Source organism: Crassostrea angulata, chromosome 4 (assembly GCF_025612915.1).
Source record: "Crassostrea angulata isolate pt1a10 chromosome 4, ASM2561291v2, whole genome shotgun sequence".
Taxonomy (NCBI): domain Eukaryota; kingdom Metazoa; phylum Mollusca; class Bivalvia; order Ostreida; family Ostreidae; genus Magallana; species Magallana angulata.
In genome coordinates, this window is record NC_069114.1 from 1069295 (window position 1) to 1085101 (window position 15807).

Here is a 15807-nt window from a genome sequence, read left to right on the forward strand (position 1 = left end):
CAAAATCTTTCAAGAGTTGGAATTTTTTTTTAAAACTATACATCGTAACATCAAGTGTATTGAACATTGCATAATTGTGTACTACAAGTTGAAAATTATATATATATATATATATATATATATATATATATATATATATATATATATATATATATATATATATATATATATATATATATATATATTTAAACACAAAAATAAGTCCAATGGTCAAACAACTTTTATCTATAGCGCTTTCGGCCTACCGGGCTCTTCAGTAGAATACATATAAAACATCTACTGAAGAGCCCGGTAGGGCAAAAGCGCTATAGATAAAAGTTGTTTGAGCATTGGACTTATTTTTGTGTTTATTCATCCCCGGTACCAAGAAAAAGGATTTATTGAATATATATATATATATATATATATATATATATATATATATATATATATATATATATATATATATATACATGAAAATGTCTAAATAATCTTATAAACTGTAATATTCACATAAGTTTCACACACACACTTTTGGTTTATTTAAGGGGGCTGAATGGTCATTTTCAGACTATTGATTTCTTGAAGAAGAGCTTTGTACAAATAATCAAATTTTAAAGCTAAAGTTATGAATAGAATTTTTATTTTTACTAAATTATTATAATTTACAGCTAAACAAATCAAATATAAAATTCCATGGTATATTTAATGGGTAATTAATTGACCAGCCAGCCTCCTTAATCATGTTAATGAATAAAACCTGTACAGTGCACAAAAACACTTTTGGTAATCCATTTAAAAAATGATAACTGTTTTTATACTAATATTAAAGCTACACTTGACGGAATGACATACTCTTTAATTCGAGTGAAAACATCTGTAATGGTATATTGAATACACAATTTGATTTTGGTAATAGTTCTAATGATAACATCTGTTATGACATATACTACTTTGTCAATAACAAAATGCACTTAAATTTGTGCTCAACAATATTGATGAAACCACATGGGATAAACCTGACATACAAAAAAAAAATTTCTATCAATTTTGACAAAAATGTTATAAACATCATATCAATATTATGCATATTTAGCATGATTAGTATCACAACAGCTGGCTTAAACAATACCATTTTAAATTGTTTTGTTTCTAAGACGATGAAATGCAGCAAGAGGTGTGTGTCTATGGACAAGTGTGGCAAACCCTTTGAAACAATCATTAAAAATGTTTTTGTTTGTACATAAAGTCTTGCATTTCAATTTTCTTCCCTCAACATGCAAAAAAGCATTCAAGTCTTCTAATTCTTGAAAAAAAATTTTACATCCTGTTCATAAGAAGGGTGGTTGTGTATTAGTATCATAGTGTTTCACAAAGTTTACAATGTGTGGAAACTCTTTTGAGTGTCTAAGAATACTGTCCTTAGTTTGATAACCCGAGCAAACTATTTTACTATCTCTATTCAATTACTCTACATATTCGTCTAACGCCATGTTATTATTCTTCCCACCTTGTAGGTTTACACACCTGTTTGCAATAAGCCTTTCCTTTTCTTCCTCATCCAGTATTCCTTCTGTTTAAGAAATAAGATGGATAGATCCAATGGCATATTTAGTTTTGTTTGTTTTAACATAGATGGGAAGTTCATATTTTGCAGACAGCACACTACGGTGTCCATCTGCCAAGTCAACGGCTGTATCTAAGTTTCTATGAAGTAGTGCAAGTTTAAAAAAGAGTTGACAATAGTTTCCTACTTCATCTTTAACCTTTTCTGTTGATCTCTTTGTTTCTGGAGTTTTTGCCCCATGAACCTTTTCCTCATGCACTTTCAAGGAACCAACATATGTGTATGATTTTGGACAAAAATGGTATTGTACTCTTCCATTTTCAAGATTTGAAAGATAATAGTTTTCAGGATGACCCATGTCTGTTAAAATCTCTCTAAGATCTTTCATACTGTCTGTTTGGGATTCAAAAAAGTATTCTTGTAAAATTTCACAACATATTCCATTGAACCAAGCTATTTTTTCTTCAGATGATAAATTCTGAAAGTTATGTGGCAGTGGAATTTCTTCATCAGATGTCTTACTGAATTTTTGGAAAAATAAAACACAACACATGGCATCTAAAATTGTATAATATAGAAGTTTGTATGGTCGATAGGCATTTCTAACTTCTCCCTTGACATTTACAGCATTTAACAAATTTCTGAAGTCATAAATCTGAAGTAAGCTGCAGTTCCTCATTCTCCTGCTGACTCTGCGCTGTAGGTGAGTCTGCAGATTGCCTGAATGAAAATGAATGTTGTGCGAATAAATAAAAGTTAAAACCATGTGACATGTAAGCTATTACAGATGCTCTAATGTAGCCTTACCTATAATTGATATCTGATATAAATTGGGGTAATTTAATGTTTAAGACTATACATCAACATAATTCTCAAAAAAAAATTATGAACAACCTGCATTTCTGAACAACAGACATTCATTTCACAAAGAAATGTATATTGGAAAAAAAGTACCTCCAAGAAATTCATGAGACGATGAAAGTCTTCGATTTTTGAGATGAATCCTTCTAATCGTGACGATGCTGTGTCTCCTTTAAGAACTGACTGTTGTGCACATTGCACCCTTTCATCCGTTAGTCTGTCACCTTAAAAAGAAAATTTAGAACTCATAATATGCCTTCTTAGCCATTGTGTGTAAAACTGTCATCAAGAGGAGTAGGTTTAAAGAGTAATAGGTAAAATGTCCCTTCAAGTAAATATACTAACTACATCTCTTACCACCAAAAAATACAGATTCCACAATTTCATCATTTTGGAATGGGACGTTTCTTGATTGCAAGTCCCTTAGAAGTTGAATCATATCTGCGGCTTTTGTTTCGTTGGTGTCAAATAATCCTAAAGGATCCTGAAAAAAGAAGCCAATTCAATGTATTAAATGGGCTACAGAAAGACTTTTAAAACAGCAAATAAGATCAATCATAGTATATAACACAAATGTCATACCTGTTTGGTTTTTTCTCCTGTTTGTGCAGTATATCGATGATGAAGATGTACTGGATAAATGCTCAAAAATTCTGTTTTCATCTGAGGAACATTTTGGATAACTGAAGTAGCAAAAAGGAATACCAGCTGATCCATCAGAATATTCTGTTCCTCAATTGATGGTATGAATATCTCTTTATCTCCTGGTACGTCTGTTTTCCGGTTTCCTTCATTTCCAATACGTGTAAAAGTAGGAATTATTCGATCCACCACCACAACAACATTAAACAGGTGAAGTGGTAATGTTTTCTGTTGTGATGTCCTAAAATATAGTTGATTACTGATGTTAAAGAATGTGCCACATTTAATGTCTGTATTCATGTTCATTGACAGTGGTACAAGGAAAGAAAATGCCGTATTCATCTCGAAAAGTATTAACATATCAATTATATGGTTAACAATCTGATTAAAATCAGCCATTCCGAAATGCAACTGCTCTCGAGAGCGGTAGCATATAAGAACGGCTGATTATAATCAGATAATTAAAAGAATAAATTAATAAAAGTAAAAAGAAGGCAAAAAACAACAGATGTAATTCATATATATATATATATATATATATATATATATATATATATATATATATATATATATATATATATATATATATATATATATATATATATAAAAGCTATTACTCTGAGATGAAAACTATTTCTTTTTTTCAAATCAATTAATTCCTACAGAGACTTATAGTAGAAAAATGTGCCTTTCAAAAATTTATATGCAGCATTTTTAAAAGAATTTACCTAAAAGCTGGGATTATGTTTTTGTCCCAGTTGTCTCCAACTAACTGATACTTCACTTGCCCTCCTTTGGCCCATTCTTCTCTCAAACAAATAATCTCCTCGCCTAACTTGTCAATCCAGGATGCCAACTTGTTATGTACAGACCCAGGGCTGACACACAGACCAATTTTGGCTAGTCTTTGGATATCCTAGATTAATGACAGTTGATTTTGTTAATGTTATATCATGAAAATAATTTTTAATATACAAGACCAGCAAACAGATTATTTATCACATGAAATGATTGTTTAAACTATTAAGTGATATGAGGGAATTTTATAATTATTCTCATGCTTCAAAATAGTTTTTATCATATGGTAAAATATTTTTCAGTATAAAAGTATTTACCTCTGAGTATATCCCCCATGGACAAGCAAAAATGCAGTGCAATAATGTAGCCCAGACATTTCCTGACTACGACCATGGAACCCAGTTGCAATTGTGTGTAAAATGTGCATGAATTTCTTTCTGCTGGTGCTACTGGTATATCACTAACAATTGCACTGACCACCTTTAAAAGATTAGGAGCTCGAATTTCCAATTCCTTGTGAAATTTATCCCATGTAAAAGACATCAAGCTGGCATGGTCCTTCTTCTGCAACAGCGACCCTGAGTTTCTTTTACATAATTCTTTGGACTCTACATTCACGATGTTAGCTGCCGCTGCAACAACTCCATCTGGGTTTGAGATGGTCAGCACATCCAGCACAGTTTTTTCAACCTTGTCTGATTTGAAAATAGCTTTACATATTTTCTGGTGAGCCTCATTCACAATAGGCGCTGTCCTTTTCCCACTTGGATAGGAAATTGTTATCTAATTGATACAAGAAATGCAAAACACTTACATTAATATTAAATTGGTCTATTATTAGAAATGAATATTCAAAACTTAAACATTGATATTAAATTGATTGAATCAGAAAGGCTAATTTTAATCAGATTGATTGAATCTATTTATAAATATTCATGACTTATTCATTTGAAATTAAGATGAATAATTGATAAAAATTATCTATACGCGGGTAGGTTAAGGCAACTGCGAGTTTAATGACCGTCACAATTATGATCAATTTAAAAACTGTTCATTTTTATGAAAACAGTGCTGAATATGAATACCAAGTGAATGTGTTCCCAAAGATATCATTTTTCTACTTCGGAATCGACTTGATCTTTGAAGCTGCCGAGCCATGGTATCACGTGACAGTTAAAAATAGATCACTTTTTTACCTTAACAAAAAATGAAAAAGTGTAACACTACCCCGAAGTTTATTTGTATGTTTGCTACTATAATTCGATCGGCAATTAGTTCATGTTTATTGGTATTGCTGCTAGAATCCTATTGTTCATCGCATAAAAAAGATATTGTAAATATTTATCGTAAACCCTCTCAACTTCTATAATTTCATTGAAAATACTACGTATTTTTCATTTAAAACAACGAAGCACAGGATTCTAGCAGCACTTTTCAAGTAGTTTAGGTCATATACCGTTGATATTTACCAAAGTCATCTTTCATAATATCCGGGGTAGTGTTACACTTTTGCCTTTCTTTATACACATTGACAGAGGAAATGATGGTCAAGCCATATAAATGTCGATCTGCTTACCTTAAAACACTCGCTGATAAAACAAAATATCCATGCCTGTATTATCCTTATTATATCCTAACCGACACTCATCTAAATCTTAGGTATCTGTATTAAATAAGTCTTATTTCGGCATTGTTTACACTGCATTCCGATGATTTGTCTCCCGACATGATCTTCTCTGTTCAACATGCTTGTGACGTCATCAATGATAATTATACATAATAGAGAAAAATCGAAACTATATTCAGTTAGAAGAGTTTCTAGTGATATTTTATACCTGTAGTTTTTATAATTTAAACCAGAGATAAAGTTAAAATCGATATGTTTCTGAGTAAAATATGACATCACGCTGCTTATTGTGACGTCATATCGATCAGAGGAATTTGATCGCTGAGAGTTGCCTTATCATACCCGCGTTATCAGTTTAATAAATAATTATATATGAATACCTTGCCCTCTTTATGACTGCTCAGTTGAACCAAACAATAATTAACAAATGACCATGAAATGTTAAAGAAAACAAGAATTGGAACAGCATGCAAACAATGAACTTTGAACAGAACTGGAATAAACAAAAACATAAAAAATTTGAAATTGTTAACTAGCAATTAAGTGTAACAAGTTGGTAATGGGGGGGGGGGGGGTTGTAACTTTACATTGGAAAGGGTAGGGTGGGGTTAGAGATGCCTTCTATTATATCGGTTAAATTGGTCTTTAATTAAAAATACAAATGTACTTGCTACACTTAATTGCACACAATATATATCATCTATTTTAATCAACTCTGAACATGTAATAAAAACTATAAATTGTATTTGAGGTATAATACAAAATATGATCATATACAGCATGTAGAAGTCATAAATGATAAAAATAGTGTCTGCTGTCAATCTCTATTTTTAAAAAGATAAAAACTAATAATGTGTGTCATGAGTTTTATTATTGATTTATTGCAAGCTTATTTTACTAAATTTGTAACAAAAAATTATTCGTCACTGAAAATTTTCAAGCTTTGATATGATCATATTGTAAGCTATTGGCTGCTGTATAAATATTCAACACCAAATAATAATTCAATAACTATTACAGCATAAAAATGAGACGTACCTCCACTTCCCCATGTAAGATTTCAGTAAACGATGTTGTCAGTGACCTGCGTACAGAAACTGCTGCCTTTGGCTGTTCTGCTTTGGTGATATTTTCAAATGTCTGAATACATATAGGCTGAATACAGGTTATGGGCAACAGAGGTGTCAATATCTTGGTAGGTTGTTGCAACCCAGGACTGCGGAGCATTCGTTTAGTTTTACACATATCTGCTCGTATAGGCGACGGAAGAGAGAGAAAACAATTCTCCTTCACCCCTTGGGTTGATCGTTTAAACTTATCTTTAAGTTCTGTCGATTCCTTTTCAAGTTTACTAAGTTTTTCAACACTACGGAAACATTTCTAACATACTCCCGTGTCGTTACCTACATCGTATGTATCAACACCGATAGCATCGCTTATTATTTTCTTACGTTCTTCCGTTAACTTAAGCTTTCTATCAAAATATTTCTTGGTGATCTCCTTTCCAAACGAGTCTTTAATTGTCTGGATAAACGAGAACCCACAAATAATGCACATGTTGCATAAACTATAAGTTTTTTTAAGGTATGTCCAATGCACGATATCTAATCAATATTGTTGACATTGCAATGTTGGCCAATATCGAGTACACATTGTGTTGATATCATATAAGCATAATTATTAAATTTGCATTTGCAACGTACCATTTATATCATGTGTACATTTCCGATATTTCAATGTTAACCAACATCGAGTCGACATTGTGTCCACATCGTGTGTCTTGTTTCCTGTTAACATCGTCGACATCGCAATGTTGATCGATATCGGGTCGACATCGTGTCTACATCGTACCTCTTCCATCCTGTTTTCATCGTCGACATCGTCGATATCGAAATGTTGATCGACATCGAGTCGATATTGTGTATACATCGTGTGCCTTCTTTTTTGTTTACACAGTCGACATTGCAGTGTTGATCAACATCGTGTAGACTTCGTGTCTACATCGTACATCATATAACCTGTTTTCACCGTCGACATCGAGTCGATATTGTGTATACATCGTGTGCCTTCTTTTCTGTTTACACAGTCGACATTGCAGTGTTGATCAACATCGTGTAGACATCGTGTCTACATCGTACCTCCTATATCTTGTTTACATCGTCGACATTGTCGAGATCGCAATGTTCCTCAACATCGAGTCGATATTGTGTCTACATTGTGTTCCTTCTTTCCTGTTTACATCGTCGACATCGCAATGTTGATCGACATTGAGTCAACATCGTGTCTACATCGTACCTATAACACATGTATATCATGTTTACATCGTCGACTTTGACGATATTGCAATATTAACCAACATCGAGTTGACATCGCATGTTGATCGACATCGAGTTAACATCGGGTCTACATCGTACCTCTTATATCCTGTTTACATCGTCGACATTGTCGATATCGCAATAGTGATTAACATCGAGTCGACATTGCAATATTGAATGACATGGAGTCAACATCGTATCTACATTATCTCTTATATCCTGTTTACATCGTTGACATCGTGTCTACATCGTGTGTCTTCTTTCCTGTTTACATAGTCGACATCGTAATGTTGATCGACATCGAGTCAACATCGTGTCTACATCGTACCTCTTATATCCTGTTTACATCGTCGACATTGTCAATATCGCAATGATGACCAACATAGTGATATTTTATATGTCTTACTTTGTATATTTCTACTTGCGATGTAGACAATGTTAATTCAATATTGGTTCAACATCGTCGACATTGCGATGTCGACAATGTCAACGATGTTAACTGCAAAGAAATATTGGCAATGTTGACGATGTAGACTTGATATCGGTTCAACATCGTCAACGTTGCGATGTCGACAATGTTGACTATGTAAACGGCAAAGAAATATCGGCAATGTTAACGATGTAAATTCGATATCGGTTCACCATCGTCAACGTTGCGATGGCGACAATGTCGACGATGTTAACGGCAAAGAAATATCGGCAATGTTGACAATGTTAAATCAATATCGTATCAATATTGTATACATCGCAGTGATGACGATATCGAAAAAGAAATATGTATTGGACATGAATGGTTTTTTTTAGAGGAGTTTGTGTCTCTTTAGATGGAGCAGCCATCTTGGATAAATGTAAATATAACCGCACAGATTTATGGGAAATCATCTGCTGGCAGAGTTCTGCTAGCCACGATTTGATTGGCTTATCGAAAGGTCGTTCGGACGTGACCTCTAAGCGGGTTGTTTCAGATGTTCGAGAGCGGTAGCGTATCAGAACAGCTGATTTTAATCAGATTGCACTTAGTCTCACTATTTGCAAAAGAAAAACATTGTAAAAATGTTTATTTCTTCTTTAGTCCATGTTAGTTTACAAACTTAAAAACAACACGCTTTAAAAAAATATCAAACTGTCGTAAACACGTACGAGTTTTCAAATCTACGAGCTACAAAGAAATAACAATAAAAACACAATGATCTGTTACAATGAACAAAAAATCAAATTGCGTTACCTGTGGGATCAAAAGAATGCACTTAAAAATCAAAGCAAGTGGATGTCGTCGATATAAGCGCACTTTGGAAAAAAACGTGGATGGTTGGAAGGAAATATTTTTACTTTCAAATATTATATTTATACATGTAACACACTTTAACAAATAAAAATGCGTAGATTCGGTCTGAGATTCGTTCTTGAATTATTTTCAAAATGCATTGCTACATGGTATTTAAGGGGGCGGAATGGTCGTGGCCATTTTGGAGTACATTTATCTCCTAAGAAAAAGAGCTTTGTCTATATTGAAATACAAAAATTCAAAAATCAAAATATTTTGCTTAATGATAAACAAAACATATACTAGTAAAAATATTGAAGGAATATAAGATGTTAGTTTGTTTTCTACCCAAACTTCCTTACTTAAAGAGACGAGTAAAATAAGCATATATATTCTATATAGTTTATTTTATATCAACAAAAAGACCAACAAACGATTGTTAATTCAAATCATGGTCTAATTTGATGCTGACCGGTCAGACGGTTCAGCGATAAAATTTACATACTGCTACACCTTAGCTAATTTATGTTTGTCCGATTTCAGATGTACTGAAATAACCGAATAACAAATAATATGTGGCTCATATACCAGGTCAATTACTATAAAACGCTTCCCCAAAACGCTGTCAACATTTGTTTTGGTCTACGAACAAAAATCCAGAAAGGGTATTAAAAACTCACCATAATTTATTAGCTCGGCCATAGCAGAGTTCAATTTGTGCCATGTAAACTTCCTAAACATTCTTGCCATCAAGCACAAATAGTGCAAAAACTGTGTACAGTTGAAATACAACACAATCAAAAATTCATCATAATATTTAAATAGTGAGTGGAATTTTAATAATCTCAATATGACATCTATCAAAATACTAAAATAGTGGGTACAATGAAATAAGCTCTACAGTTGGGTATAAACTAGATAAAATATTACTCTTTGCAAAAGTAATTCATACAAAATCTAATTTAATAAAAACTGAATTATATAAAAGTTAATGTTTACTCAGACAATGTCCGCGTTTGATTTCATGATTTAATATTCCCGACACACACGTCATTCTGTAACGTTGTTCATTAGAATTTTGATTGTACAAATCAATCAATTTCCAATACTTATAGCGGTGAATGATTTTTTAATATAAATGTATTTTTAAGCTTTGGTCTAAAACAACTGGAGAAATATAGCTTTATAATGCTGGATAAAATGGATCACATTAATTGATATATGCTGAATAACTTTGTAAAATTAGAACAGTGCCATCATTCCTTTTTTGTTCGACTTTATGCAGATAAGTTTCTTGGAATAAATTACTTAAATTTACGTTTGCTACCTTACTCAGTAAAAAATGAAAAGCAGTTGTTTCCGGTTTCTGGTTACTGGCTTTATAAATAGAAGTTTCTATGTATTGATCACATAAATTAATGTCTGCGTTTTGACTCATACAACTTGCACATTACTATCACGTTCCTATTCACTGGCTTTATAAAGAGAAGCTTATCCTAATTCATCAATAAAAGTTGACTCCTTTACTTAATAAAAGTTGTCAGGGTGTTTGCGTCTCTCTCCACTGCCTATATGTCAAAAAATATTTTTGTAATCAATACATGACTTAAGGTCTGCTGCTTTATTTAATAGCAAGAATTTGTTAATATGTGTTTTCTCTTTGTTCTTGGTCCAGGGAGAGGATTTTTCTTTCGTTATTGCCTAAATTTACGTCGGCTTTTTTACTTATTGCATAGTGATATCATACCCCCAGTAACCACCGATATGTAAAGAAGTTAGTTGATTATTGTCACAAAAGCTCCTTTTTTAATAAAAGTTGAATTATGATTCCATATCCCCATTCACTGGCTTTATGTAAAGGAGTTTCTATGTTTGTGTCACATGAATTAATATTTGCTTCATTATCTAATAACAGTTATACTGTGCTATAATTTCTCGTTAACTGGCTTTATGTAAAGGAGTTTCTTTCTTTTCGTCACATGAATTAATATCTGCTCCTTTATCTAATAAAAGTTGTGCAGTGCTTTCACGTCCACATGTTATTGCTTTATGTAGAGGAGTTTCTTTCTTTTCGTCACATGAATTAATATCTGCTCCTTTTGCTAATAAAAGTTGAACAGTGCTTTCACGTCCCCATTCACTGGCTTTATGTAGAGGAGTTTCTTCGTTTTTGTCACATAAATTAATATCTGCTCCTTTATTTAATAACATTTTAACAGCGCCTATTCGTCCCCATTCACTAGCTTTATATAAAGGAGTTTCTTTGTTTATATCATATGAACAAATATCTGCTCCTTTATTTTATAAATGCTGTAAGGTGCTTTCAAATCGCAGTATACCGGCTTTATGCAGAGGAGTTTCGTTGTCTGTGTCGCATGAATTAATATCTGCTCCCTTATCTAATGAAAGTTGTACAGTGCTTACATATCCCGTTTTACTGGCTTTGTGTAGAGGAGTTTCTTTGTTTGTGTCACGTGAATTAATATCTGCTCCTTTATCTAATAAAAGTTGGACAGTTCTTAATATCTGCTCCTTTTTCTAATAAAAGTTGTACAGTGCTTCAAAGTCCCCATTGACTAGCTTTATGTAGAGGAGTTTCTTTGTTTGTGTCAAATGAACTAACATCTGCTCCTTTATCTAATAAAAGTTGTACAATGCTTTCATGTCCCCATTCACTGGTTTTATGTAAAGGAGTTTCTTTGTTTGTGTCACATAAATCAATATCTCCTCCTTTATCTAATAAAAGTTCGACAGTTCTTAATATCTGCTCCTTTATGTAATAAAAGTTGTACAATGCGTTCATGTCCCTTTTTACTGGCTTTATGTAGAGGAGTTTCTTTGTTTGTGTCAAATGAATTAACATCTGCTCCTTTATCTAATAAAAGTTGTACAGTGCTTTCACGTCCCCATCGACTAGCTTTATGTAGAGGAGTTTTCTTTGTATTTGTCACATGAACTAATATCTGCTCCTCTATTTAATAAAAGTTGCACAGTGCGTTCATGTCCCCATTCACTGGCTTTATGTAGAGGAGTTTCTTTGTTTGTGTCAAATGAATTAAAATCTGCTTCTTTATCTAATAAAAGTTATACAGTGCTTTCATGCCCCCATCGAGTAGCTTTATGTAGAGGAAGTTTCTTTGTATTTTTCACATAAATCAATATTTGTTCCTTTATTTAATAAAAATCCCCTTTCAAATCCCCTTTTACTGGTTTAAAGGAGAAGTGTTTCTTTGCTTGTGTCATTTAGATTAATACCTGCTCCATTATCTAATAGAAGTTGTACAGTGCGTTTACTTCCACATTTAATTGCTTTATGTAGAGGAGTTTCTTCGTTTATGTCACATGAATAAATATCTGCCCGATTATCTAATAAAAGTTGAACAGTATTTGTATTTCTAATTTTACTACTGGCTTTGTGTATGGGCGTTTCTTTGTTTGCGTCACATGAATTAATATCTGCTCCTTTATCTAATAAAAGTTGTACATTTCTTTCACGTCCCCATTCACTGGCTTTATGTAGAGGAGTTTCTTTCTTTGTGTCACATGAATTAATATCTGCTCCTTTATCTAATAAAAGTTGTACAATTCTTTCACGTCCACATTTACTGGCTTGATGTAGAGGAGTTTCTTTGTTTGTGTCACATGAATTAATATCTGCTCCTTTATCTAATAAAAGTTGTACAATGCGTTCATTTCTCTGTAAACTGGCTTTATGTAGAGGAGTTTCTTTGTTTGTGTCACATGAATTAATATCTGCTCCTTTATCTAATAAAAGTTGTACAATTCTTTCACGTCCCCATTTACTGGCTTTATGTAGAGGAGTTTCTTTGTTTGTGTCACATGAATTAATATCTGCTCCTTTATCTAATAAAAGTTGTACAATGCGTTCATGTCTCTTTATACTGGCTTTATGTAGAGGAGTTTCTTTGTTTGTGTCACATGAATTGATATCTGCTCCTTTATCTAATAAAAGTTGTACAGTGTTTTCATGTCCCTCTTCACTAGCTTTATGTAGAGGAGTTTCTTTGTTTGTGTCACATGAATTAATATCTGCTCCTTCATCTAATAAAAGTTGTACAATGCGTTCATGTCCCTTTTTACTGGCTTTATGTAGAGGAGTTTCTTTGTTTGTGTCACATGAATTAATATCCGCTCCTCTATTTAATAAAAGTTGAACAGTGCTGTCAGGTCCATTTTCACTGGCTTTATGTAGAGGAGTTTCTTTGTTTTCGGTACATGAATTAATATCTGCTCCCATATTTAATAACATTTGTTCAATTCTTTCACGTCCCCATTCACTGGCTTTATGTAGAGGAGTTTCTTTCTTTGTGTTAAATGAATTAATATCTGCTCCTTTATCTAATAAAAGTTGAACAGTGCTTTTATGTCCCCGTCCACAGGCTTTATGTAGAGGAGTTTCTTTGTATTTGTCACATAAATTAATATTTGCTCCTTTATCTAATAAAAGTCGTACAATGCTATCATGTCCCCTCACACTGGCTTTATGTAGAGGAGTTTCTTTGTTTGTGTCACATGAATTAATATCTGCTCCTCTATTTAATAAAAGTTGAACAGTGCTGTCAGGTCCAAATTCACTGGCTTTATGTAGAGGCGCTTCTCCGTTTGTGTCACATAAATTAATATCTGCTCCTTTATCTAATAAAAGTTTTGCAGTGCTTTCACGTCCACATTTAATTGCTTTATGTAGAGGAGTTTCTTTGTTTAGGGCACATGAATTAATATTTGCTCCTTTTTCTAATAATAGTTGTACAGTGCTATCATTTCCCTGTTCACTTGCTTTATGTACAGGAGTTTCTTTGTATGTGTTACATGAACTTATATCTGCTTCTTTATTTAACAAAAGTTCTACATTGTGATCGTTTCCTTTACTACTTGCTATATGGAGAGGACCTCCAAGCACTGAATTACTAAAATTAATGTCAGCTCCATGATTCATTAAAAGTTCCACAGTGATATCAGTTGGCTGATTTTTGGTTTCCTTATTTTTTCGTTCGCTTGTGTCCGTATTTGAAACTGCCAACATCAAGGGAGTATATCCATATCCACTCAGTGTGATCAAATTTACATCATTCTTCATCTGAATCAGCACCCGCAGTATTTCATGATTATGAAACAGGGAAACAATGTGAATAGGATAGTGGTACCTCCACTTTGCCTTCATAAACGTTTCAATTTGTTCTTTTGGAAAAACATTAAACAAATTCATCGAACCATTGCAACATACCGCAAAAAAAAGAGAAGTATCTTTAAGAGAATTTTGCATTCGCTGTAGAGTTTCTAAACAATGTTTTGATATATTTGTATGACAAAATACTATTATAGCACTAAGAATTTGCACTCCATATGTATCATTCAGAAATTCAAGTTTGGAACCAAATGATAGTTGTAATTCTTGCTTATCTTCTTGCTTTTCAAAATTGCTGTCAAGCTGTTTTTTCGCAAGTAATTTGTGCAGTTTTTCGGGGCTATCTTTTAATTTTTTTATGAAATATGTAGCCACCTTCTCATTCCTCATACATGGATTGAGAACAACATCAAACATACGATCTCCAAATAGATCATTAAAAAGTCTATCCACTAGATCGCTAACATATTTATCATTCAAATATATGGTAAATATATCAACTTTTTCTTTTCTATTGTCGTTACTGCTTTTTAAGTTTACACGTCGTCTAAGTAAACCAATGTCAGCATACTGTATTGTTTCTCTCGGATAGTCTGTTCCAAACACATAGGTGGTAACTTCCATTACAAAATCGTGATAAAAATGATACGTGTCCTCAATCTTCTTGACAAAAAATCCCTCTAGAGTCTTCAGAGCGTCACCAATAGTATGAGGTGCTGTGCTTTTCTTCATTTCACACAGTTTCAAAGCAAGTTTAAATTTTTCTCTTAAGCAATCCTTTTCTTGTATATCCTCAACACAAAGCTGATTGTTACACAGAACAAGAAGAACTAGAGCACAGTAACTGTCTTTGCATTCCTTTCTGAAATTTCTTATTTGTTCCTGACATACGTTAAAAGGTTCTTTAAAAAACCGCGGTCCTATTGTCTGGTTATATTTGTCGCTAAAGAAAAGTTTGCATAATAAAGGAAAATACTCCTCAGTCATCAAAATTCCATCAATATCGTCTTTTAAAAGACAACTGGTTGATGAGTAACTCCTTAAAATGTTTTCTTTTTCTTCATTATTCAGTTTATGTTTGTCATCACTAAGATCAATGATGCATGATTTATCGTTTAATATTCCTCTAACCCTATAATCAAGTAGAATATATTTTCTACTTGAGAGCAGCATCTTGTTATTTTTTAAACAAGCTTTTAACCTTTCATCGTGTTCCTTCCATGAATTATAGGCTATTTCGTCGAAGGATTCGTTGCCAATAGGATCATTGAATACAAAAAGGATTCTGCTTTGTAATACATCTACTGAGGAATATGTATCAGTGATTTCCTTCACGTTATATACTGGTTTCACCGTCCATCCTTGACTCCTATACCCCAGTGCTATGTGATGTATGATGGCGGACTTCCCTGACCCAGAGTTGCCAGTCACAACCACCAGGTTCTGACTTTTTATGAGTTCTTCTACTTCTTTACAAGCTCTTGTTGAAACAAATTGTCTGTTGTCATCCTGCCACTGCATAAATATAGCTCGATCAAGTGGCGATTCTAAAACATAAAGGTATTCTCCATTTTATTTTGTTAAGCATTTGTCAATAAGATTAATGTC

General features: G+C 32.9%; 1 protein-coding gene and 1 pseudogene across 1 annotated transcript in view; both read right to left on the minus strand.

Moving 5' to 3' along the window:
- Positions 1-10499: 10499 nt before the first annotated feature.
- LOC128180486 (ankyrin repeat, PH and SEC7 domain containing protein secG-like) lies at positions 10500-11856 on the minus strand (annotated as a pseudogene).
- A 194-nt stretch (positions 11857-12050) lies between these two features.
- Positions 12051-15807, minus strand: part of LOC128179521 (uncharacterized) — a 52342-nt gene continuing 48585 nt past the window's right edge. Inside the window, exon 7 of the mRNA XM_052846962.1 lies at positions 12051-15746. Within this exon, the coding sequence (XP_052702922.1) occupies positions 12265-15746 (3482 nt within the window). The 3' untranslated portion in view covers positions 12051-12264. The remainder of the gene's footprint in view (positions 15747-15807) is intronic.